Here is a 27,066-nt window from a genome sequence, read left to right on the forward strand (position 1 = left end):
TGTTTATTTTTTAATAGTTTACTTTTCCCAAAATGTTTTAATTTGAAATACATGTATACGTAAAAATAAAGCTGTGTCGCACATTTGCGAAAAATGGTACATATTATATTTTTGCGAAAAATGGTACATATTATTATATGCCCATTGCAACGAAAAACTCTTTTACCAATGTATTGTTTCCTCTATGAGTGCCTAAATATAACTACCACCATGTTATACTGTTCCGTTTTATCACTCTTAGTGCTTAATATGCCAAGATTATGACGTGTGGCTGCACTGAAAATTGAAAGCATTTCGATTGTTAAATAAAAAAGTTGGTCGATTTCAACATACAACCAAATACTACTAGGATTCTAAAACGGAACAGTATAAACAATAAACAAAAATCACTTAGAGTGCAACGGATATTATATGGAAATTGATTGTTAATGTTTGAAATGTACGACAGACTTAAGGAAATTATTCTGCATGAAAACAATGCAGCAACGTAAACTTCTTGGTGACGTTTTATATGATTTTTATTTGACTTCCTCTGTAGTGGAGGTGGTAGCACGTTGTCTTACAGTATCATTTTCTACCGAAGCCTTTGGACCAGAGACTGAAGTACTCTTTGCCGTTGTAGCAGATTCAGAAGACTCATTTGGCTTAGAATCTTTATCAGTATCTTCCTCTTCATCTTCATAGTTTGTGGGTTGCTCTCCTTTCCTCAGCAATTTGCCAACTAAAGTATATTTTTCTGTAAATTGGAAGGAACATGAACACAATAATAATAATCATACAATTATTTTATACCAGACATACCCTTAAATTGCATTTCCCACTCAATAACTGAATCCATCTCCATTGCACTCAAATCGCTCAAGTCATCATATTCATCTTTATCGTTAGCGGTAACACTAAAAGTAGCTAGATTGCGTGATGCATCCCGGCCAGCGAAAGATGCATAAGGACCCCCTATGAAAAAAACAATGTTTAAAAATATCGATTAATTTTATTTTGGCCAAATAGGCTTAGAATTACAGGCTCTGAATGAATAAATAAAATAAAATAATTTAATACAGAATTACTGCAAGAAACATTGGCAACACTGAAATGAGCAACTAAAAAAATATTAAAAGTTTGTAGTGAATCGTCAATTATCAATCGATTCAATCTCCAGATAATAGTGTCACCTGATTATTGAAGTTTTTCTGTGACAACTAAGAATCATTGAGAAAATCAACAAATAAACTTTGCTTCTCCTCTGTTGAGAAATTGTGAATAAGAAGAAGATACGATTTATTTATTTACCGCCATTTATCAACACACTGAACTTGGGGCAGCTTCGAAGATACTGAGTTTTATTGGAAGTGGTCTCCAGTTTAGGTATGCATGTTTGCAGATATTCCTATTAGAACGCTGGAAGCAAATTAGAATTTATTGGGACTTTACCAATCCATTGGAAATAAAACAAATCCAATCAACAAAGATATTTGTTTTGCTTTAAATCCAGAGCTGTACATGCTTAATTCCCGAACGTTCTATTTTTTTTTTTAAGATGCCGTCAAATACAAAAATATATAAATGCCCGAAATGCAACAAGAGCGTTGCTAACCAACATTCACGAAGGAGCAACACGCATTTTTATATAAAATGAAGCGATTTTGTATACGAAAGAAAATTAAAATTATGGAAGCTGATGCTGACCAAACTTCTTCTCAAACAATGGATTACATCAATTCTACTGAAACGATTGATGCATCTGAATGTGCGGAAAATATTGATCTCAACAGCACTAACTTTGCTGACCTTAACATTCGCTTTGAATCATTTACATCCTCCATAGAACAAAACAACTAGAAGCAGGGCATCATAATGCCATGAGTGAATATTCAACAGCGGAGACTAAACCGTGCTGACATAATCATAAACGGTTTACCGGACGGTCTCCCAGACTTGCGGAAGACAGTAGTAAAAGTTGCTTCACTCTGTAAAATCGATCTCAATCCATCCGACATACAACATTGCTGTTATATGGCACAAGGCAAGTCCGTTTGAGTAAAATTTAATTCTGTATTTACTCGAGACTGCATAATGGCAAATTATTATAATGGTGATAAGCTGTTGCTTCTTGTCATTGATGGTGGGGATATTGCCCGCAGGGTTTATCTTAACGACCATCTACATCAGTCAGCCTCCAAACGTTTATACTTATGCCGAAAATTAAGAAGACAAAGGAAAATATTATATTATAAATTAGAGAATGGTTACAAACATACGGTTATAGTAAATTTACCAAATCACACAATGCAATCGATGGACATGCAGCAATACACAGACCTGCTTCATACGGTAGCACAAAGCAATAGCCGCCAAAGAAGCCCCATTTTGAGTGGTACTGCTACTTTTACTTAATTATATTACAGATAGTCAAACGATTCTACGCTATCTGTTTATAGCTTCTTTTATTAATTATTTTACTAGAGATAGTAATATAATTTTATTTCATTTTATGCATTTCAAGATAATTTAAATACTGGTCATTTAAATGCACAAAGCTTTAACATTCAACCATCATCATCCAAGCTGGCTGAAATAAAAAATATTATAGAAGGAAGTCGTCTTTTGAATATAGTAGGTGTCAGTGAAATATGGCTTAAGCCTCACAATGTTAATGTAGGCATATCAGGGTATACCGTTTACAGGAATGATCGGCCTGATCGAAGGGGAGGGGGTGTGGCTTTGTTTGTGTCCGGAGAGTTGAGTTCCAAAGTGGTACATATTGGTCAGAACTATAACGTTGCTGAATGTTTATTTGTGGAGGTAACTATTGCACGCAATAAAATGTTAATCGGGGTTGCCTACTTGTCCCATAGGGACTTTGAGTCATTCGAGGCAGAGGTTCTGGATTTGCTTGTACGTTATTCCCATGTCATAATAATGGGTGACTTCAATAATAATTTATATGATTTGGCGAAGTCATATAATGTTAAGAGGGCAGATTGGGACTGATGCACAATAATATACCTACAAGACAAGACTGAATTCATTATGATTTTGTCGTTGAAATGCACATCACAGTGAAAAGCACATCAATGGGGCTACTAGTGTTGACTGAAAAGGCTTTAGAAAAGACATTTGATAAAGTAGATCATTGTCTGCTAATTCGCAAATTGCATTCTAAATATGTTTTAGCACAGTGGCATGTAAATTATTATTGTCCTATCTGACTGGAAGGAGTCAATTTGTCCAATTAAATGACAAATGTTCACAAAATTTGTCCGTCCGGAGTGGTGTACCCCAAGGATCTGTCCTGGGACCACTTTTGTTTATACTGTTTATAGATGATTTATTCAATGAAATAGATTAGTTTTGTTTGCATTTTTCTTATGCGGATGATATCCAACTGCTTTTCACTGGAGAAGTGCAACATATTGATGTCCTTCAGGCTAAAATGAACTTTCCTATTCGATTGTATGAATTCTAATAATTTATTTATTTATTTTATTTTATTTTCATTATGTAATTTGAAGCCACATAGCGGCCAATTTATGTAAATTACAATGGACTACTAACCGTGACTAAAGTATAATTGAAGTTATGACAATGTGAAAATATATGCGAGTATATAAAAAGTATAATTACATATATAAGGTATAAAATAGATTAATTAATAATATGACAAAAAATGAAATATGACAATTATAATTAATAATATGATAAAAAAATATAAAGAAAATGAAATATGACAAAACATTTTTAGTTCCCATTATGATTGAAAAAAGACAAAATAAGAAAATATTATTTACTCAACCAAGCACAACAAAGCAGCACTACTAACTCGAGTTTGCAGGTGATCCAAGATGATCGAGTAATCTTTTACGATATGTCGAATCAGAAATCGAGAAGTCCTTTAAATTAGTAGGGAGACAGTTATAAGATCTGGCGATTCTAGCCTGAAATGACTTGTCCATATGACCTCTGGCAAGAGGTACAACAATCTCATTTCGCCGCGATCGGCCAAATGAAAATAAGTCCACGAGAAATCGAGGTGACTGAGCACTGAAAATTTTGTGGAAAAGAACAAGTGATCTGAAGTCAATAAAACTCGAAAATGGGCACCCCAGGAAATCCTGGACATGAGGAGATATGTGGTCATATCGACGCAATGAATGTAGATAACGGACTATTCTATGAATTGCTAGTTTAACTTTCCTTATGTTACCAGCATTTGTGCCACAAAAAACCTCAATGCCGTATAGAATATTGGGCATTGCCAAAGCATGTACAAGTCTCTTTTTGAATGAAAAAGGCAGCATCAAATCAGAGTTGTACAATTGGCGTAGAGTCAAATTCGTTTGACTAATAACATTGTCTATATGTAGATCAAATGAAAGTCTATCGTCAATGGTAACCCCCAAACATTTTAAATGGTGGACGACTTCAATATCACACCCATTATAAGAAAGAGTTAGTCCAATATCAGGATGAGATGAAAAAATTAATGCTTTTGTCTTAGAACCATTGACGGAAAGATTATTGAGACACATCCAACTGTATAAACTATTAGTTACAAAATCAATCTTAGCTTGTAAGACATCTAAATTATTAACATCCCCCCGAAAAAGCAACTGAACATCATCGGCGTACGAAAAAGTGGAGCAAAACATATCAAGATTCGCAAATAAATCATTAAGAAAAAGTATGAAAAGCATAGGCCCAAGAATTGAGCCTTGCAGGCACTAAAGCCGAAGCCGAAGTATTGGTGAAGCTTTTTTACCAATATGAAATGATCTACGCGATCGAAGGCCTTTTCTAAGTCTAATGAAAGTAAAACGCATACTTTATCATGCGTGAAACTCCCCCTTATAGCATCAGTTAGGCCAAGCAGTAACATTGTTGTGCTTCTATGACTTCTGAAGCCACATTGACAATCAGAAAGTAACTTATTAAATTCTAGATAATCATTAAGTTGCTTTTTCAAAATATATTCGAATACCTTAGATAAAACAGGCATTAGCGCTATCGGCCTATACTCATGACAATTCGGACTTGACTTTTTCTTAATCGGACACACTCTTGCCGTTTTCCACTCACGAGGGAACTTAGAAGTCATGATAATGGTATTGACCAAATGAAGGAAGTGGTCGGCGATATGTGGTATTACTATTTTGTAGAATTTGAGTGGAAATCCATCGTTTCCAGAAGCATTAGACTTAACGGACGAAAAAGCACAGATGACATCGTCAATAGTAACACAGTTGAATGAAAATCCCGCTTCACCAAGTGAAGATGTTAAAAACGATCCAAAATCCCCCACGACATTTAACTGGTTACTTACAAATCCATCATTCAGGTCATCAACACTACTAACATTATCTGTACGAATAGGGGATACTTCACCTCCAATTATGCCGTTATCCCTAATTATGTTCCAAAATTCCTTAGGGTGTCCACAGCGATCAAACATAGCGGCATGACAATTCCTCTTTAACCTCCTTTTGACGGCTTTAGCCCGATTTCTGGCCCTACAATAATTTGACCAATTCTCTTGATTCCTGTCACGAAGATAAGCTTTATAAGCTATATCAGCCAATGACTGATGGTAGCGTACAAGGGGAGACTTAATCCAGTCATCACGACTGTTATTGAAAAACTTTGCTCTTCTTTTAGGAAAAGCAGAATGTATTGTGTCAATTCCAGCCATAAGCACACGCAGCTGCAAATCGACATCGGAGGTTAAGTATAAATTCGAGAAATCAACACACGAGATAGTATTTCGCAACAATTGATCATCATAATTGTTGTAATCAAAATACTCATAGATGTCGCTGCTTTGGCGAACACTAAAATCTAACGATAAATAAATGAAAGCGTGCTTTGAAATACCAGGTGAAATAAACTGCCCACCAGCACGCTTACGTTCTGGACAAGAAATCAGAAAATAGTCAATGAGGGAAGACGACTGATGAAATGCGTCATAATGCGTTGGTACATTATTGTGAACCAAGGAAACCCCATTCTTAGGCATGCACGTCTCAGGTTGTACGACTTAGCGACGTCAAATAAATTGTTGTTGAAGTCCCCCATTATTATAATGTTAGAATAGCGTACCAGCAAATCAGAAAGTTCTGACTCGAGCGACTCGAAGTCCCCAGTTGGAAGGTAAACAACACCAACCAAAATTTTTTCCCTCCCAACTACCACTTCCACAAAAAGGCATTCCACCACACCATAATTAAGACCAGAATGTACAACCTTTGCCGTAAGTCGACTGGAAATAAATAAGGCAACACCTCCTCCTCTCCGAAGTGGCCTATCATTTCTGTATGAAGAATAACCAGATATTTTGACGACATTAGAATTTTGGCCCTTAAGCCATGTCTCACTCACGCCGACTATATCGAGTAGACTACCCTCAACAATACTTCGAATTTCTGCTAATTTTGTTGACGTTGGCTTAATATTGAAGCTCTGTGCATTAAAATGAGCAAAATTTAGGTTGTTATTAAAAGAGGACAATTGGGAACGTAAAAATGAATTGTCATGGATAATATCACCTAAATTACTAAGATCCATAAATATGTATATATAATTGTTAGAAAATATAATTCATTCATTAAGTAACGTTACCAGGAAATTATTATAACTACTATCTAAAAGCAGACATCAAAAATAATTATCAAATACTTGAAATACGAAGAGTAGACTTAGTTTTAAAAGAAAAGCAAAAAACAAAAATCTACTAAAATTGAATTTTGATATCAAATTGAATTTTTCCACAAACGATACAAAAACGAACTGCGAACTCCTGCCAGGAGCTTCATTTGAATTATAATGGTGTACTCATTGAGTCCGTCCGTAGTATTAAGTGTCTTGGGGTCACTGTTGATGACAAGCTTTGTTTTGATCATCATATTGACAACATAGTTAGGCTAATCAACATGAAATTGCGTCAATTGTATAACTCGGATCTAATGTTACCTTACTCGGTGAAGGAGAAGTTGATACATGCATTAGTTATGCCCCACTTACTTTATTGTATAGAGGTGTATATCAGTACAACGGGGGAGAACTTGAGAAAGGTGAAATTAGCAGTGAATAGAGTAGTACGTTAATAGAGTAGTATCCTGTTGTTTACAAGATTTTTAAGACACAAACTCCTCTTTTTCTTGTCAACTTGTTTGCTTTTGGACGCTCTCGTCGCAATCAATTGATTATTCCAACTGTCAGTCGATACATGAATAAATCATTTCATGTGAGAATTGGTAGACTGTATAATATGTTAGTCTGCGGAATGCATTGAAGCATTTTGATCTATCCTACAACACCTACCGATAGAACCTTCTTCAATATTTTACATCAGCTTGATGATTAAAGATACAAGATAATTGACTGAAACATAATGCAAACATTGTTTAATGAGTAGTCTCCTGACTGGCGAAATAAAACATATTTTAATTTCAATGGGAACCAAGAACATTAACAAACTCAAAAAAAATGTATATATAACATTATTGATAAAAGATTGTTGGTTCATTTTTATAAAAAAGATTGTTGTTTATTTTTTATATAATTTATATTTAATATTTTTATATAATATTGTAATGTCCGTTAGAGTAGTACATTGTACTTCGTTAAATTGGCCCTGTAAAGGCTTTGAATTGCTTAAATAAACGGAAATAAAAAAATTAACTAAATAAATATTATACCGTACAATGATATATTTTCAAATAAAGTTTGACTTCGTTGCGGATGAGCTACAGTTACGTATATTTATTAATTTTTATAAACCCCAAGTACCATTTTAAACCAATATTAAATAATATTTTGGTGCACAATATATTAATATTTGCCAATGCTTTTTTATATCTTTTTACTAATATTATATTTACTATAAATTTAGTATCAACCCAGCAAAAACTCTCATTACCCGGTAATCTTGTAGGTAAGCCTATATAAAAATTAATAACCACTTATTAATTGGCATCGCTTCGGATTACATTTACATACGCATGTCCTAGGAGGAAAGTACTTCTCCCCAGGCATACTTTCGGCCATAAAATAAGTAGTGCATTTAAAGCATATAATCACCTAATATGTAATGACTTATTCGTAGATACACCAAAGCTTGCAAAATAGCCACTTATTGTCTCAGGCAACCAAATCTCGAAAATATTGATTTCTATCGCCGATTACAATGGATCAAAATATGGCGAGTGGTGCTGTAATAGGAGAACTACTTGAATAGAAACGAATATTGTATAAATAAAGAAAAAGTCTAATAAATAATCTAAATAAGATTACACTCAAATTAATTTCACACTTAAAATAGAAATAAATGTACGTTGTGTAAGGGAGTTGGATTCGTGAATTACGTTATAATATATCCAATAGCCAATTCACATAAGGTTCGAAATCTACTAAAACTGGATTTTAAGTCTCTTTTTTATAAGGCAAATGGCATTTGAAATTTAGTTTATGCGCATTTTGGAAGTGTAATGTCAATGAGGTATAAGAAAGCATTTATTTAAAACATAATATGATAATGTCATTAAACACAATTATTATGAAATCTTTGTGATAAAAAATTCTTAACGGAAAAATCTTCAGAATTACCGTTACATTACATATTCTTTTTGATTTTTTTATGTAAGTGCTCGATTATGTGAATAATTATATAAACTACAACTGCCTAAAAATTTGAGAATAACAATTCGAAAATTACCGAGAAGTATTTATTTTTGTCATTACAAGTTAGTCATTATAACTCGCCGCAATGTAATGCAACGTGTAATGACAGCTTTACTCCTGGTAATGTCAATTGTAATGAGATGTGGTTACCTAGTTTTTGCTGGGTAACTATGAATAAATAAATATTAATATTGAGTGCAATAACAATCGTTTTTAATGTGAAAAACAAGAAATTTTTAATTCGTAATATTTCTACGTTTTAAAATATTACCAAAAACAACCAAAAATAGAATTTTTTGTGCATTCGAGCCTTTCAAAATTGCTAGAAATTTCTAAATAACATGCAAACATTTTCTTTACTCTTATGACATAATTTGAGGAGCAAATTCTTTTGATGGCTTAATTGTTGATGTAGTGTGTATTAACCCGCTTAAATGTATTTTGCCTTCATCTTTATTGTTTTTATCGTACTCCATTTTTTATTGTATCTTTCTTTATTTTTGCTAAATATTTCATTTCTCATCCTCTCTTTATGATGATATAATACATACATAAATACTCTTTCTTTTGTTCTCCAATACATATGAATTTTAATGTATATTAGAGTAACGGTCCTTTAACTAAAGTCACGTATACCAAAAATTGCCTGTCGAATAAAATCATTATAGACGATACAGTTTGTGACAAAGTGGAGATCAGTTCAGAACAAATTATTTTAAAGCGCCTTTGAATTTAACAAGCTAATTTGAACTTTGAAATAAATTGAATCACAAATATTTAAAAGTGTTTTATTTCAAATAACTAAAACAAAAGGACGCTATTAAAAATTGTTTCGCGATTTCAAGTAACATTTCTTTAAAATAATTTTCAATAACCTCTTGAAGTCAAAATGACTGATCCGCAAAGTGTAAACGATCAAAACTGTAAAATGTGTTCCGAGAAAGATACGGAGGAAATGGTACAGTGTGATGGTTGTGATCAATGGTACCACTTTGGCTGTGTGGGAGTAGATAATGAGATAGCAAATATTAGTTGGAATTGTCCAAATTGCACAACCGCATTAACATCTAATGGACAAATTGATTTGGCAACTCATACGTCTACACCTACCAGTAATGGCAATGGAAATGGTGTGGTATATTATGGAAACCAATCGTTGCTGGTCACAACAAGTTCAGATTTTGTTCCGTCAGCAAATGTTACAGCTACAGCGAAGAATTTTGTAAGACAACCGACAACAGCGTTTGGAACAAAAACTACATCACTAGTGACAGCACCAATATCGTCAATTTATACCGCTCCGCTGGTTTCAAAAACACCGTTACCATCTTATCATATACCAAATTCCATTTCAATGCAAACATTTACTCAAGCTAATACATCAAACCTTCAACCAATGTCCGGAGTAAATGTGTCTATGGAACAACTTGCAAAGCAACGGAATTTAGAACTTCAGAAGCTGGAAGAGGAGATGGAAATTAAGCGCCAATATTTGGAATCTAAATATAAAATACTTTCCGAGACAAGTGGAAATTTAATTCCAACTGATCAACTAATAACACCAGGAATGTCGATAACATCTCGTACTAGAGGACCAACGCCCGAACAAGTTGCTGCGAGACATGCTATACCAAAACAGCTACCAACGTTCAACGGAGATCCGGAAGAGTGGCCCCTTTTTATATGTAGTTTTGAAAACAGTACCTCGGTTGCCGGATTTTCCAACGAGGAAAATTTAATTAGGCTACAAACTGCACTCAAAGGAAAAGCCCGAGAAATTGTTAAGAGTAAGCTGCTTCTTCCACAGATGGTCCCGGAAATAATCGAAACATTACGTATGTGCTTTGGAAGGCCCGAGCATATCCTCGACCGCGCCATTTCTAAGGCCAGAAATATGCCGGCAATTAAAGACAAATTGGATGCACTTATTGAATATGCGATGTGTGTACGCAACATATGTTCCACAATGGAAGGATGTAAATTAAATTCCCATTTGAACAATCCACTTCTTGTGAAAGAATTGGTCGACAAGCTTCCGAACAACTACAAACTCAACTGGGCGATGTCGCTTAAAGATGAAACTACTCCTGTCGTAAAAGTATTTAGTGACTGGTTGTTTCAAATGGCTGAAGCCGCATGTACAGTAACACCAATGTTCGGTAAAGTGGGTTCTGCGATTAATACTCATAGTCGGGAAGATGACAATACTCATCCTACCAGCAATCAAATTAACAGCAGCAGAAACAACGTAAGTACAATGTGTGTAATATGCAGTGAGCCAGGTCATAAGGTACCCAAATGTGAAACCTTCAAAAAAATGAACCTTAATGAAAAATGGGAATGTATTAAAGGAAAAAATCTATGTAGGCAGTGTTTGGGGAGGCACAGACGAAAGTGTTATTCCAACAACGAATGTGGAGTCGACGGATGCAAATATAAACACCATCCTTTACTTCATAAGAAGCTCGATATTCAACAAAGAGTGGCTGAAAATATTGACCAACCAATTCATCAGAGCCCGGTCGTAAATGCTCACAACAACAAACACGACTATTCACAGCCGTTATTTAGAATCATTCCAATAAATATACACACTAAAAATAAAATAACGACGTTATATGCATTTCTAGATGAAGGATCTGCTGTTACCCTAATGGAAAAAAGTACTTTCGATGAATTGGGTATTGTGGGTGAGGGTGACCCCTTATGCTTAAGATGGACGGGGGACACTACACGTATGGAAGCGGACTCTGTCAAGGCGAACTTAGACATATCAGGCTTAACGAGCAATAAAAAATACAAGTTGATTGGAGTGCATACAGTTTGCAATTTAGGCCTTTCAGCTCAAACCGTCGATATGCATCAAATTGCCAAGAGTTACCCGTATTTATCAAATCTACCCTTGCAGTCGTATTTCAATGCGAAACCAACAATTTTAATAGGGGTAGACAATTGGCATTTGGCAGTTCCCCTAAAAGTACGAGAAGGTCCTCGCAACCAACCTATTGCATCAAAAACACGATTAGGATGGACGCTGCAGGCCTCCAGTTCAGAAACAGCACGAGACTTTAGAATAAATATGCATTCCTGTGACTGCCAGAAAAAGTACGAGGAACTGCATGAAATGGTGAAAAGTTATTTCACTCTTGAGTCAGTCCGTCCGACACAATTATTTTCTTCTGAAGACAATAAAGCCATGCACATATTGGAAAGAACATGTAAGCTAGTGAATAACCATTATGAAACAGGTTTATTATGGCGTGACGAAAATGTACGATTGCCTGCCAGCTTCAATCAAGCACTTAACCGCTTGGACTGTTTAAACAAAAAAATGCGTAAGGATCCCGACTTATGTACGGCAATACAAACTCAGATATCTAACCTCATTTTAAAAGGCTATGCAAGAAAATTAACAAAAGAAGAGTCAGAAAAGCATAATGATAAAACCTGGTACTTGCCTATATTCATCGTAAAAAATCCTAATAAACCTGATAAGGTCAGACTGGTGTGGGATGCCGCGTCGAAATCGAACGGTGTTTCATTAAATGATTTCATAATGCCTGGGCCAGATTTCCTTAAACCGCTAGTAGAGATCTTACTAAAGTTTCGAATGGACAGAGTGGCTATCTGTGGCGATATATCCGAAATGTTCCACAGAGTAAACGTCAGAGAAAATGATATGCATGCCCAACGTTTTTTATGGTATGAGCCCAATGATGAACCTCACAAGCCTAGTGTTTTTGTTATGAAAGCGTCAACATTCGGAATCAGCTGTGCTCCTTGTATAGCACACTACATACGCAACAAAAATGCAGATCTCTTTAAAAACAAATACCCACGAGCTGTTGCTGCTATACAAGAGCATCATTACGTCGATGATTTCATTGACTGTGCACCAAATGAAGAAGAAGCATTACAACTAGCAATGCAAGTCAAAGAAATCCATGAAGCAGCCTCCTTTAAGATGCATAATTGGTCATCAAACTCTAAAATGGTTTTGGAAATGTTAAACGGGCCCACGCTGTCTCATCAAAACCCCAAGGATTTGGGCTCAACAACGAAAATACTAGGTTTGTATTGGGAGCCTAATGACGATGAATTTAGGTATATTTGCAGGTTCGCCAGGCTAAAGCGTAATATCCTAAATGAAGACTTAAAACCGACAAAACGTGAAGCACTACAGGTCCTTATGTCCATTTTCGACCCGCTTGGCTTTGTATCCTGTTACACCATAGGATTAAAATTGTTACTCCAAGACATATGGCGTTCTAAGATAGGCTGGGACGAAGAATTAAGTGAATCTCTAAACCAAAAATGGCTCAAGTGGAAAAGTAATATTCACAAAATCGTTACTGTTCGAGTCTCTCGTTGCTTCTATCCTACGATTTCAAACCCAGAAGACGTCCAATTACATACCTTTGTAGATGCCGGCGAAAATGCATATTCAGCTGTATGCTATCTGAGGGCTGTAGAAAACAATAATGTGTCGGTATCTTTAGTTGCGGCCAAAAGTAAGGTGGCACCGTTGAAGCCGTTTTCCATACCAAGAATGGAACTATTAGCAGCCCAACTTGGAGCTAGACTCGCTAGAACAGTTGCCGGCATCGATCGTTTAAAAATACGGTCCAAGTTTTGGTGGACTGACGCCAAAACAGTTCTTCGATGGCTTCAACAAGATCCAAAAAATTTCCAGCAATTCGTTATGCACAGGGTTGGCGAAATACTCGAAATAACAAATGTAGATCAGTGGAGATGGGTGCCCTCAAAACTAAACCCAGCCGATTTGTCTACAAAAAATCCTACGCCTCCTAACACTCAGATGTGGTTCGAGGGACCCCAATTCCTACGACTTAGTAATACATATTGGCCTCAATGTTCTGATTTCGGTCCCCTCGATGACACAGAAATAAAACGAAGCGCTCTCGTTATTGAAAAGTGTGCGCAATTGCAACTCAACTTCAAGTACTTCTCAGATTGGAGACGAATGTATCGTGCTACCGCCACATTCCTTTTATATTGCTACAGATTGAAGGATATGGCAGTAAACAAGAAATCAACAAAAACATATAAAATCGACAGCAACACAATCGAAAAGGCGAAATTATTTCTAATCAGAATCGCACAGCAAAGTGAATACAGAAAAGATTTTCTAAACTTAAAAAATGGCAAGCCAGTAGAGAAAAATAGTGGCATATTGGCCCTCAATGTATACTTAGACAAGAATGACGTCATAAAATGCAGAGGAAGAGCTGAATTCCTTAACAACCATGAAGATATAGTTGTTTTGCCCAGTAAACACCATTTAACATATTTAATAGTAAAAAGCTTTCATGAGAAATTCTACCACCAATCTCATGAAACAGCACTTAATGAAATAAGAAGTCACTACTACATACCAAAATTGAGAGTTCTATTTAGAAGAGTGCGTCGGGATTGCCAATGGTGCAAACTCAATAATGCCAAACCGAATATACCACAAATGGCCGCACTTCCAGCAGCAAGGCTCGCAGCGTTTGAGCGCCCATTTACTTTCGTTGGAGTTGATTATTTTGGCCCCTTCCATGTTTCAGTGGGTAGAAGACGTGAGAAAAGATGGGGAGTCATTTTCACGTGCTTAACCGTACGTGCTGTACACATCGAAGTAGCGTTTAGCTTGGATACAAGCTCCTGTATAATGGCTATAAGGAATTTTATCTCCAGACGAGGAACACCAAGAGAATTCTACTCAGATAATGGCACCAATTTTAAAGCCGCGGAGAAAATTATATGTAACCCACTACAAGAGATAGATTACACTATTGTTAAAGGCAGCTTTGAACAGATAAGTTGGCAGTTTAATCCGCCAGCCGCGCCCCATATGGGCGGAGTATGGGAGAGGCTCGTCCGATCAATAAAAACAGCGTTGTATGCTATATGCCCTTCGATGAGTTTCACCGATGAAAGCCTGAGGACAGCACTCTGTGAAGCAGAGTTCACCATAAACTGTCGCCCCCTAACATTCGTTTCTCTTGAATGCAGTGACGATGAGGCGATTACACCCAATCATCTATTGATTGGTTCATCAGATGGCTATAAACCAATTCCAACTGAGAACATCGACTTAAGGCAACGGTGGTACAAAACCCAAGATTTCGCCAATAAATTTTGGAAAAGGTGGTTGAAGGAATATGTACCCATCATAACAAAAAGAAGTAAGTGGTTTATAAAACAATCGCCCATCAAAAATGGTGATGTAGTTGTTATTGTTGACCCGGAGTTACCAAGAAACCGTTGGCCAAAAGGAATCGTTATCAATACGGTGGTTGCTCATGATGGACAAGTTCGAAGAGCTGTGGTAAAAACTAAGCAAAATACATTGGAAAGACCCGTATCTAAATTGGCAGTCCTGGATGTAACCGGCAAACCTATGAGCAAACTCGATCCTGTGGACTCGTTTACGGGGGAGGGAACTGTTGCCGCTTAAATGTATTTTGCCTTCATCTTTATTGTTTTTATCGTACTCCATTTTTTATTGTATCTTTCTTTATTTTTGCTAAATATTTCATTTCTCATCCTCTCTTTATGATGATATAATACATACATAAATACTCTTTCTTTTGTTCTCCAATACATATGAATTTTAATGTATATTAGAGTAACGGTCCTTTAACTAAAGTCACGTATACCAAAAATTGCCTGTCGAATAAAATCATTATAGACGATACAGTTTGTGACAAAGTGGAGATCAGTTCAGAACAAATTATTTTAAAGCGCCTTTGAATTTAACAAGCTAATTTGAACTTTGAAATAAATTGAATCACAAATATTTAAAAGTGTTTTATTTCAAATAACTAAAACAAAAGGACGCTATTAAAAATTGTTTCGCGATTTCAAGTAACAATTAAATTTAATTTCATTTATTTTTGCTAATTTAGTAATTTTTTCATTTCTGGTTCCATTCAGGCAAGTACAAAGAATTCTGTTTGGCAGCCCGAGGGGAAATAAGCGCAAAAAGGTCTATACGTTTCTGCTTTTTTAGTAGAATCTACGTAAGTACATATCTTCTTAATTTAGCAGATGATTTTCAGTTTTAAATTTTACTTAAACCTATTTAGGCAGAATGCGGAGTGATCTTCTCCCATGTTTTTATGAGTAAAAGAAAAAAAGGGGAAATAATTATTCATTTTTAATAATTTTCCGTATTTCTTCCATTGCTTATACCCGCACGAATTGATGTAACAAAACGCCTACTGAACCACAACGAACTTAAGGTAAAGACTCATATTAATGCATTTGAATTTTTGAATTAAAATGTATGCAAATGATATAGGTGAGTTTACAGAATTGTTGTGACGAAATAAAGGGTGATTCTTTTGAGGTTAGGATTTTCATGCATTAGTATTTGACAGATCACGTGGGATTTCAGACATGGTGTCAAAGAGAAAGATGATCAGTATGCTTTGACATTTCATCATGAATAGACTTACTAACGAGCAACGCTTGCAAATCATTGAATTTTATTACCAAAATCAGTGGCAGAAAATCCGCTTTTTTATCGACAAATTTTGTTCAGCGATGAGGCTCATTTCTGGTTGAATGGCTACGTAAATAAGCAAAATTGCCGCATTTGGAGTGAAGAGCAACCAGAAGCCGTTCAAGAACTGCCCATGCATCCCGAAAAATGCACTGTTTGGTGTGGTTTGTACGCTGGTGGAATCATTGGACCGTATTTTTTCAAAGATGCTGTTGGACGCAACGTTACGGTGAATGGCGATCGCTATCGTTCGATGCTAACAAACTTTTTGTTGCCAAAAATGGAAGAACTGAACTTGGTTGACATGTGGTTTCAACAAGATGGCGCTACATGCCACACAGCTCGCGATTCTATGGCCATTTTGAGGGAAAACTTCGGAGAACAATTCATCTCAAGAAATGGACCGGTAAGTTGGCCACCAAGATCATGCGATTTGACGCCTTTAGACTATTTTTTGTGGGGCTACGTCAAGTCTAAAGTCTACAGAAATAAGCCAGCAACTATTCCAGCTTTGGAAGACAACATTTCCGAAGAAATTCGGGCTATTCCGGCCGAAATGCTCGAAAAAGTTGCCCAAAATTGGACTTTCCGAATGGACCACCTAAGACGCAGCCGCGGTCAACATTTAAATGAAATTATCTTCAAAAAGTAAATGTCATGGACCAATCTAACGTTTCAAATAAAGAACCGATGAGATTTTGCAAATTTTATGCGTTTTTTTTTTTTAAAAAGTTATCAAGCTCTTAACAAATCACCCTTTATCACTTCCCCCATTGTACATGAATATAAACAATTTGAAAGTGTGTGGCACTTTTGAAAACAAAGATCAACCATGAAGACCTTTGCGAGCTCTTTTAATTGTTCTAAAGGAAAGTGCCTTAACCCTTATAAGTTATACGTTATAATTAACATATGCTAGATGCATTTTCTACGAGTTGAAAACTCTGTATTCTACTTAAAAGAAAATTTAAATTTTTTATCGAATTTAAAGTTGTTTTCTATTTCTATGATTTCTGGCTGCGGGTTATCAACAGAGTTACTTATATTTTTAAACGTTTTTGTAATGTAACTGCAAAACATCTGCTATTTTGTTGTAGCAGACTATCTGCTAGACATTCTGTAGTTTGTTCAAGCTTAAATAAATTTGAGCAATTCTTCTTATAATTGATTTTAACAAAATCTTTTGAAGGCGAGGAAATACACTATGCACTTTTTAACTTCATCTACAAGTTTGATCGGCGTTATCAGAATTAAATGTTTTTCAATTTGGTAATGTTTTATTTTGGATTAAAATAACAAGCAATAGCAAGCAAAACTGTTTTACTCTTTCTGCAACTAAGAATTGCCAAAAGGAGTTAGTCATAAAAAGAACAGTTCATGAGCATAGGTCTTCAAATCAAAATAACATTGGACTTTTTATGATTAGGCAGGTTGAACGAAACATCGTTCCTTACTGTAAGTGCTGCATTTTTGTTTCGAGTGTAATGTATCGATTTACAATAACCCCTACGATTTTGCTGTACATTCTTTTATATATATAAAACAATGTGAATAGCACAAGAACCGAATGTAATACATATCAAAGAATATTTTAATAAACTACTGCAAAAACATAGTTTCATCAAAATTACATTCATTTTATTGGCGAAAACGTTTACGGAAATTAATTTTCAGCGTTTAGAAAAGGGCTTCTAATGTAGGTTGAGTTGATTCAATTATCTTGATCATTGTGTCACTTTTTCCATGATTTTAGATTTCAAAAAAAAAAAAAAAAAAGATTAATTCGGTGGAAGCATATATCTACTATTTCCTAAGTGTTGATCGTGAAAACGAATTTACATGTGTCGTGCGTTAAATACTCAGCCTTACCACATTTCGTAAACGGATATAGTCAAAATTTCTGCTAGATCGGTTTCGTATTTTTGTTTCTAAGGACAATATAACTGTAGACTTTTTACATATCAATACAAACACAAGTGGCTAAAAATCTATATCCTACCAATAACATAATTTTTTCTAGTCAAAATATAACAAAAGCGTATTTGATTATTACTTTTATATGGGGAAATCATATTGGTATGGTGTCATATAAGAGCTCATGTCAATGGACACCGCATTCAATGAAACAGATAATTAATACAATTCGTTGTTGATAAAGAGATTTAGATCATCAGTATACTGAGGTCCACCAATGCTGGACGGAGGGTACACGAAAAAAGAAATTCTATTTTATTCCAATATAAAAAAGATTTGGCCAGATGTTTCATTAAGGTATTTTTTTACAGATAAACAACACCCAATTCACCAACACATGAGGAATGGTAATAATTTTGTTTCTCTCCTAAATTCTCTGTATGTATCGCAGCAAGATTGTTTCTTTACACTTTGAGAGTGCGTGTGTGTGTGGGGTTAAACTAGCAGAGGTGTTCCGAATATATATTTACCTGGTCCGTAAAATCGTTTTCCTTTCGTTACGTCGAAAACATTTCCATTAACAGCAACCAGAACTCGTCCATCTGGTTGATTTCCGTCATACTCCCGGAGTTCAGCTACAGTAAAATCCCTTCGCAATTTTGGCAATTCGGGTTCAGGGGGTCGTTGGGAAACTGCGCTGGGAACTTCTATCCGATCCTTTATTATTTTGTACACTAAAAATGCTATGATAGCAACCAGTGCAAGGTTCATAGGACTGTACAAAATTTCCTGAACAATGGACATGAACATGGACGTCGATTCTGTCTCACTTTGATGATCCATTGCTTCCGATGTCATATTTACTGGTGTAAAAATATCTTCAGATTTGTAATCTAGTTAAATATCCTCCTGTGACTGTTTAGTCTGAGAAGCCCCTCGAACTTTGATCTTTGTCTCTCCGCCGATCCCTTTGGCGAGTGCTATGATACCGGTATTTCAAGCTTTCAATAAAGAAAGAAATAAAATTATATTTTGTAGACGATGACTGCGACGTTTAAATGTCAATATGAACTACGATGACTGCTACTGGTTATTCATATTCGGTTATTCTGGTGTTCTTCACTAAGGAAAGAAAAACAACCTGCGTGAAGATAGCGACGTCGCTAACTTTCGATAACAGGGTTATCGAAAAAATAACAGGGTGACACAGAGACGACAAAAACTGAATTAATATAAGACGGACAGACAGAATATTTAATGAAATTTATGTATTTCCGTGCTTAAAAACAACGATTTATACACAGAATATGATAGAGAACACCTTTACCTACAATTTGGTGTGCCACATGTGCCTGTTCAATGTTATTTAGCTTGGTTATTATTGGGTACTGGTGGTCAGGACACTATTTCCCACGTGGAGTCCAGGAATGGACTTCGTACACAAAAGTGACAACGGATATTGATAGAGGGCATCAATACCTACAATTTGGTATACCACATGTATCTGGGAAACGCCGAGTGTAGAACAAAATTTTCCAGAAACTGTTGGACGCACTGGTGGTCAGGACAGTATTTCCAGCGCTGAGGCCAGGAATGAACTTCGTACACAAAAGTGACAACGGATATTGATAGAAGGCATCAATACCTACAATTTGGTATACCACATGTACCTGGGAAACGCCGAGTGTAGAACAATATTTTCCAGAAACTGTTGGACGCACTGGTGGTCAGGACAGTATTTCCAGCGCTGAGGCCAGGAATGGACTTCGTACACAAAAGTGACAACGGAACTTGGTAGAGGACATCAATACCTACAATTTGGTATACCACATGTATCTGGGAAACGCCGAGTGTAGAACAAAATTTTCCAGAAACTGTTGGACGCACTGGTGGTCAGGACAGTATTTCCAGCGCTGAGGCCAGGAATGGACTTCGTACACAAAAGTGACAACGGATATTGATAGAGGGCATCAGTACCTACAATTTGGTATACCACATGTATCTGGGAAACGCCGAGTGTAGAACAAAATTTTCCAGAAACTGTTGGACGCACTGGTGGTCAGGACAGTATTTCCAGCGCTGAGGCCAGGAATGGACTTCGTACACAAAAGTGACAACGGAACTTGGTAGAGGGCATCAATACCTACAATTTGGTATACCACATGTATCTGGGAAACGCCGAGTGTAGAACAAAATTTTCCAGAAACTGTTGGACGCACTGGTGGTCAGGACAGTATTTCCAGCGCTGGAGCCAAAAATAAACATTAAACACGAAAAGAAAAACATAACTTAAAATGGGATTTAATAACTTAAATTCTTTCATATGTACAAAGATCATTTATTACATATTTACAATTAATATCATGTTTTTTCTTTTCAATAATTATTGTTATGACATGTCGATCGTGCAAAGGGTGCATATTTAAAGCACGTGTTTCGTAAGTTATCTTGGTAACTCTGCTAAAAGTGTTATAACACATAACAAAATGGCGGACTGGTGTATAACAGATTCCATGGCATATGTGTGTAAGGTAGTTGCACTTAAAGAGCTCATTACACATATTTTTGTTTACATTAAAAATGTAGATTATTAATTGCACATAAAATAATAAATTGATTTATGGGTAGAATAAACTACATTCATTAAAAATGTAGATTATTAATCACACATAAAATAAATAAATTGATTTATAGGAAGAATAAAATACTTCCTGCGAAAATTGAACAAAATTGTACTTCACATTTTGAGATTTGGACAAAGCGTTGTTAAAACTAGGAAAACTTATTGCCTTGGTGTACTTTATAACTACAACTCAAGAAATTGTACTCTCTCATAGAAGAAAAACTGAACCAAATGTAAAGGAAAAACTATTAGCGCCAAATCATTACCATTTTTACCATACAGTAGTTCTTTTTGACAACTTTTGGGAACCGTACTAAAAAATTCTTTTGCTTTAGTTCATACTGAACTTATATGTACGGTCATTGAACTTTATATCCACGTTTGGTTCATAACATGTTTGATACATACTTAAAAAAAGTAAAAAATCATTGGGCTGTCGAAAATTTCCAAAACATAATAAAATTTAACTACAAACAAATAATTTCTTTGCACTACAAATAAGTTAAAAATAAGTTGTTTTGCTAAGACAGCTTAAATTTACAAATAAAAAAATTATTAACAATGTGAACGTAGTATGATTCTACGTTCACATTGTGATTGAAATCTTTCGTTTTCGAGAATTTTGCCTTTCAATACAAAAGTGAGATATCAAATTATATAAACATTCATATCTAGTGTGAACATAGTACAGTAGTACGTCCTCATTGCAATTTTACTTTTTCGAGATTGGCAAATAGCAGTTTCATATTAATAATATGTTCACATTATATGTCTACTTACAATGGATTTCAGTTGAAATATCTACGGATTTCAGTAGTTTTGCAATTGGATTTCAACAAAATCCACTGCACTGTCATGCACAATTGGTGATCACATCATGGAGTTTTTATTTTTGGCAAAATACGAACAAAATGCAATTGATACATTGATTGATTGCAATTGATACATAGGCATTGTACTTTACATCTGATGTGATCACCAATTGTGTATGACAGTGCAGTGGATTTTGTTGAAATCCAATTGCAAAACTACTGAAATCCGTAGATATTTCAACTGAAATCCATTGTAAGTAGACATATAATGTGAACATATTATTAATATGAAACTGCTATTTGCCAATCTCGAAAAAGTAAAATTGCAATGAGGACGTACTACTGTACTATGTTCACACTAGATATGAATGTTTATATAATTTGATATCTCACTTTTGTATTGAAAGGCAAAATTCTCGAAAACGAAAGATTTCAATCACAATGTGAACGTAGAATCATACTACGTTCACATTGTTAATAATTTTTTTATTTGTAAATTTAAGCTGTCTTAGCAAAACAACTTATTTTTAACTTATTTGTAGTGCAAAGAAATTATTTGTTTGTAGTTAAATTTTATTATGTTTTGGAAATTTTCGACAGCCCAATGATTTTTTACTTTTTTTAAGTATGTATCAAACATGTTATGAACCAAACGTGGATATAAAGTTCAATGACCGTACATATAAGTTCAGTATGAACTAAAGCAAAAGAATTTTTTAGTACGGTTCCCAAAAGTTGTCAAAAAGAACTACTGTATGGTAAAAATGGTAATGATTTGGCGCTAATAGTTTTTCCTTTACATTTGGTTCAGTTTTTCTTCTATGAGAGAGTACAATTTCTTGAGTTGTAGTTATAAAGTACACCAAGGCAATAAGTTTTCCTAGTTTTAACAACGCTTTGTCCAAATCTCAAAATGTGAAGTACAATTTTGTTCAATTTTCGCAGGAAGTATTTTATTCTTCCTATAAATCAATTTATTTATTTTATGTGTGATTAATAATCTACATTTTTAATGAATGTAGTTTATTCTACCCATAAATCAATTTATTATTTTATGTGCAATTAATAATCTACATTTTTAATGTAAACAAAAATATGTGTAATGAGCTCTTTAAGTGCAACTACCTTACACACATATGCCATGGAATCTGTTATACACCAGTCCGCCATTTTGTTATGTGTTATAACACTTTTAGCAGAGTTACCAAGATAACTTACGAAACACGTGCTTTAAATATGCACCCTTTGCACGATCGACATGTCATAACAATAATTATTGAAAAGAAAAAACATGATATTAATTGTAAATATGTAATAAATGATCTTTGTACATATGAAAGAATTTAAGTTATTAAATCCCATTTTAAGTTATGTTTTTCTTTTCGTGTTTAATGTTTATTTTTGGCTCCAGCGCTGGAAATACTGTCCTGACCACCAGTGCGTCCAACAGTTTCTGGAAAATTTTGTTCTACACTCGGCGTTTCCCAGATACATGTGGTATACCAAATTGTAGGTATTGATGTCCTCTACCAAGTTCCGTTGTCACTTTTGTGTACGAAGTCCATTCCTGGCCTCAGCGCTGGAAATACTGTCCTGACCACCAGTGCGTCCAACAGTTTCTGGAAAATTTTGTTCTACACTCGGCGTTTCCCAGATACATGTGGTATACCAAATTGTAGGTATTGATGCCTTCTATCAATATCCGTTGTCACTTTTGTGTACGAAGTTCATTCCTGGCCTCAGCGCTGGAAATACTGTCCTGACCACCAGTGCGTCCAACAGTTTCTGGAAAATTTTGTTCTACACTCGGCGTTTCCCAGATACATGTGGTATACCAAATTGTAGGTATTGATGCCCTCTATCAATATCCGTTGTCACTTTTGTGTACGAAGTCCATTCCTGGACTCCACGTGGGAAATAGTGTCCTGACCACCAGTACCCAATAATAACCAAGCTAAATAACATTGAACAGGCACATGTGGCACACCAAATTGTAGGTAAAGGTGTTCTCTATCATATTCTGTGTATAAATCGTTGTTTTTAAGCACGGAAATACATAAATTTCATTAAATATTCTGTCTGTCCGTCTTATATTAATTCATTTTTTGTCGTCTCTGTGTCACCCTGTTATTTTTTCGATAACCCTGTTATCGAAAGTTAGCGACGTCGCTATCTTCACGCAGGTAGAAAAACAGTGTTGTAAATACTTTCTGCAGTGATTCTAAAATATTTTGTTTTAGGGTAGGTACTATGTTCGGTTTTCGAGTTGAAAACCACTTTACTTTCGCGATTACTTTTCCTTAAATAATCAAAATTATAAATGAAAACAAACTTATTCCAATTTGTCTGCTTTATATTGAACTGTTTTAATAAAGTAACCACGAAAATTTCAACGAGAAAAGCGAACATAGTACTTACCTTTAAGGAGGGTATTAAGTTCGAGTTTATGCTTGGTACTAAGATCACGCTTTCGCACGAAAAACTGTTATAATACATATAAGCATTAAAATGAGATTTAGTTTGAAAAATTGTTGCTAATTTGTTGAGAAATTGTTGCAAACGTGTTGAACTCTACTGTTGAGGGTAATGTCTGTTTTTTTGTTGAGAACGCGATTTTCTCAATATTTTCTCAAATTGAATTCTAATCTAAGTCTTTGAAAAAATGTTTGCAAGCGTATTGAATATAAGCATTTCTGCAATGCTTGTGTTTATTGGGTTATTTCGCATAAATAAGTTAACATCCCTATTTACGGAGATAAGCCTAGTATTAAGATCACGTTTTCGCACGATAAACTGTTATACTCCATATAAAAAACGTTAGTGCGGAATAAATGCGAAATCTTTGTTTTGAGCATTTTCCAACAAATATTTAAACAACCCTGGATTTTTCGCACGAAAAAATAGGCATATTATTTCGCATAAATAAGTTAACATCCCTGGGTTTGAGACCCTAGTTACGGAGATAGAAGAAGATGCTCGATTTTAGTAGAAACGAACTTTCCACTAAGCAATAGATGCAGATATTCGATTTTCGCAGAAAAGAACTTAGTACTAGGCATTAGCCGCTAAAATCGTCATATGTTCACAATTACTTTTCTTTAATAATCCATTTTAAGGAATACAAGCTTTGTGAAAATTTGCTTTGGGCTATCCCCCATCAAGTTATAATGAAATCTGAAACGAATATGTATAATTTTATGCCTTTTTTTACTGATTTAGTTTTCACTTTAGTAAAAAATGACGATTTTAGCGGCTAAACTCCAACTTAATACTCACCTTTAAGGTGGGAATTAAGTTGGAACTTAATACTCACCTTAAACTCAAACTTAATACCCACCTTTAGCTGCTGAAATCGTCATTTTTTCACGATTACTTTTCTTTAAAAATCCATTTTAAGGAATACAAACTTTGTGAAAATTTGCTTTGGGGTATTCCCCATCAAATTATAATAAAAACAAATATCTATAATTTTAAGCCTTTGTTTGCTGTTTGAGTTTCACTTTAGCGACTAAACTCGAACTTAGTACTCACTTTAACTTGGGTTCAGTTTTACGGCCAATTTTTTTGAAATCCGAACGAATGCAATTGCGAATGAACGGTAATCACTCACCTTCGCACATTTACCGATTATTTAGTCATCAACGAATTGTCGTATCGATTGGACACACTGTAAGATTCTTTACAAACACAGACATTCCGTCCGGAATAACTTATAGTCTGTAAGACGCATAACGTAGTAGGAAATACAAGAGGAAGAAAAGGGATCTTCTGCAAAGAAAACAAATGTCAACCGTATAGATGTCGCACATCTATACGGTTGACATTTGCGGTCGACGCGCTGCTTTCATAAATTGGTTTGAAATTATAACTGCCGATAGTTTCAAATTGTCTGCCAAAAATTTAATAGAATCAAAGGTTCTAAATCCTTTTTTCTCTAATGGTGTTTTCTTTTCCGAAAAAAGTGCTTTGCCTTCATTTTGTCTGTACAGAATTCGCATTTTTAAAATGTTGCCAGCAACCTAAAAAATGCTGTCGTTTCAGCGGGCAGAAAAGAATTCAAAAAAGGAAACAGGGCAATCGCAGCACTCTCGTTTGTCGGCGGTGCTGAAAAACCTTTTCGCACTTTTTCCTGTTTTTTTTTTTTAGAAAAGAACCTAAAAAGTACATATTCCGGCCAAATGCGAAAAAAGTGCACATTTTATACAAGAAAAGAAAACGCCATAAGTTTCGTAAAGCCGGCAGAGAACAGAACTGGGTGACGCCGGCGCAATATGTATGATATTTGAGGCCTAGATGCGGCGTTTATAAAGAAAAAATGGGTCAATATAAACTATATCTAATGTATCTCTTTTCTAAAAAATGTTAATGAAATTATTAGTCATTGGTGTTTTCCTTATTTATGAAGGCAATTAGCACATGCGGAAAGAGTGATACTTCGTAATTAAGTACTTGGTTTAAGTGAATGGATTTGACATTTCTGTTCGACAAAATGGGAAAGAAACGTGTTAGAGAAACCCAATTCGTTTCACTTGTCGTTTAAGGTAAGTACTACCCTGCCAACATTTTTTGAATTTGGGGGCGCTTCTGAGAATCCCCAGTACGTCGAAAACAATCATATACGATATCAAAAACTCGTCGGAAAAGCGCCGTCACTATTGAGAAGTTGTACCACGCCAAGTTACTACAAAAAGGTTTCGCATGAGTGCAATTATTAGGTGCCTTTATAGATCAATTTAGAACGACGCCAATAAGAGACCCTCCAAACAATCAGAAAAAGCATATTTTAAGATAGTGGTAAAAGAATCGTTGTGGTCGAGTAAAACACGTTTGTTTAGATATTTATTAATTTGATTAATCATTTACAAATTTTTAAAAAATAACATTTATACCACTATCACATCACATTTAACATAATTTTTTGCATTAATGATGATGTAGAGTTACAAGTAGCGAGTTACATGTTACAGCGTCTATCAGCCAGTGTTTTTATTCGATGGAGGCAGCGTGTCTGTAAAATATTTGAAAAACAATCACTTTATTCCATTTGGAAAATCAAAAATTGTTCACCAATATACCTTTCACAATTTTAAGCGTAAAATCTATGTTTTCAGAACTTTATTTTCGTTTTTATTTAAATAAAATATAACAAGCTGGTTGCGCTTGGCGTTTCACAAAAAATAAAATGGCTTTTGTAAAAGTAGTGATGGCAAAATACATGTATGAAGTACATTTTGTACTTTATGATATGCTGCCCCCCATCACAGTAGGATGGTTGTAGTGACATTTACGAGTCTGTGGTAGCGATGAAGATGAAATGGAACTTTGAAATGCTGGCAGGGTATGTTCAGTTTTTAAGATGACAACTACCTTGTTTTTACGGTTAGTTTTCTAATCTATTAATTTAGGAATATAGGTTAGGTAAGGTTAGGTTGCAGCCCGATGTATCGGGCTCAATTAGACTATTCAGTCCATTGTGATGACACCAGTGGTGAACTTCTCTCTTATCACTAAGTGCTGCTATATTCCATTTA

The 27,066-nt window shown here is 35.1% G+C and overlaps 1 protein-coding gene and 1 long non-coding RNA gene across 2 annotated transcripts; both read right to left on the reverse strand.

Annotated features, from left to right (window-relative positions):
• Positions 1–405: 405 nt before the first annotated feature.
• On the reverse strand, positions 406–19,110 carry MSBP (membrane steroid binding protein). The gene is made up of 3 exons (XM_075298470.1): positions 18,631–19,110; positions 802–954; positions 406–736 (listed from the first exon to the last, which is right to left on the reverse strand). Exons 1-3 carry the CDS (start codon positions 18,956–18,958, stop codon positions 519–521), a joined length of 699 nt encoding a protein of 232 aa, XP_075154585.1. The 5' UTR covers positions 18,959–19,110; the 3' UTR covers positions 406–518.
• Positions 19,111–26,341: 7,231 nt separating this feature from the next.
• Positions 26,342–26,867, reverse strand: LOC142232249 (uncharacterized). The gene is made up of 2 exons (XR_012721066.1): positions 26,611–26,867; positions 26,342–26,543 (listed from the first exon to the last, which is right to left on the reverse strand). It is a non-coding gene; the product is annotated as an uncharacterized LOC142232249 (long non-coding RNA).
• Between the last annotated feature and the right edge of the window lie 199 nt (positions 26,868–27,066).

This window comes from Haematobia irritans, chromosome 3, assembly GCF_050003625.1.
Source record: "Haematobia irritans isolate KBUSLIRL chromosome 3, ASM5000362v1, whole genome shotgun sequence".
Classification (NCBI taxonomy): Eukaryota; Metazoa; Arthropoda; class Insecta; order Diptera; family Muscidae; genus Haematobia; species Haematobia irritans.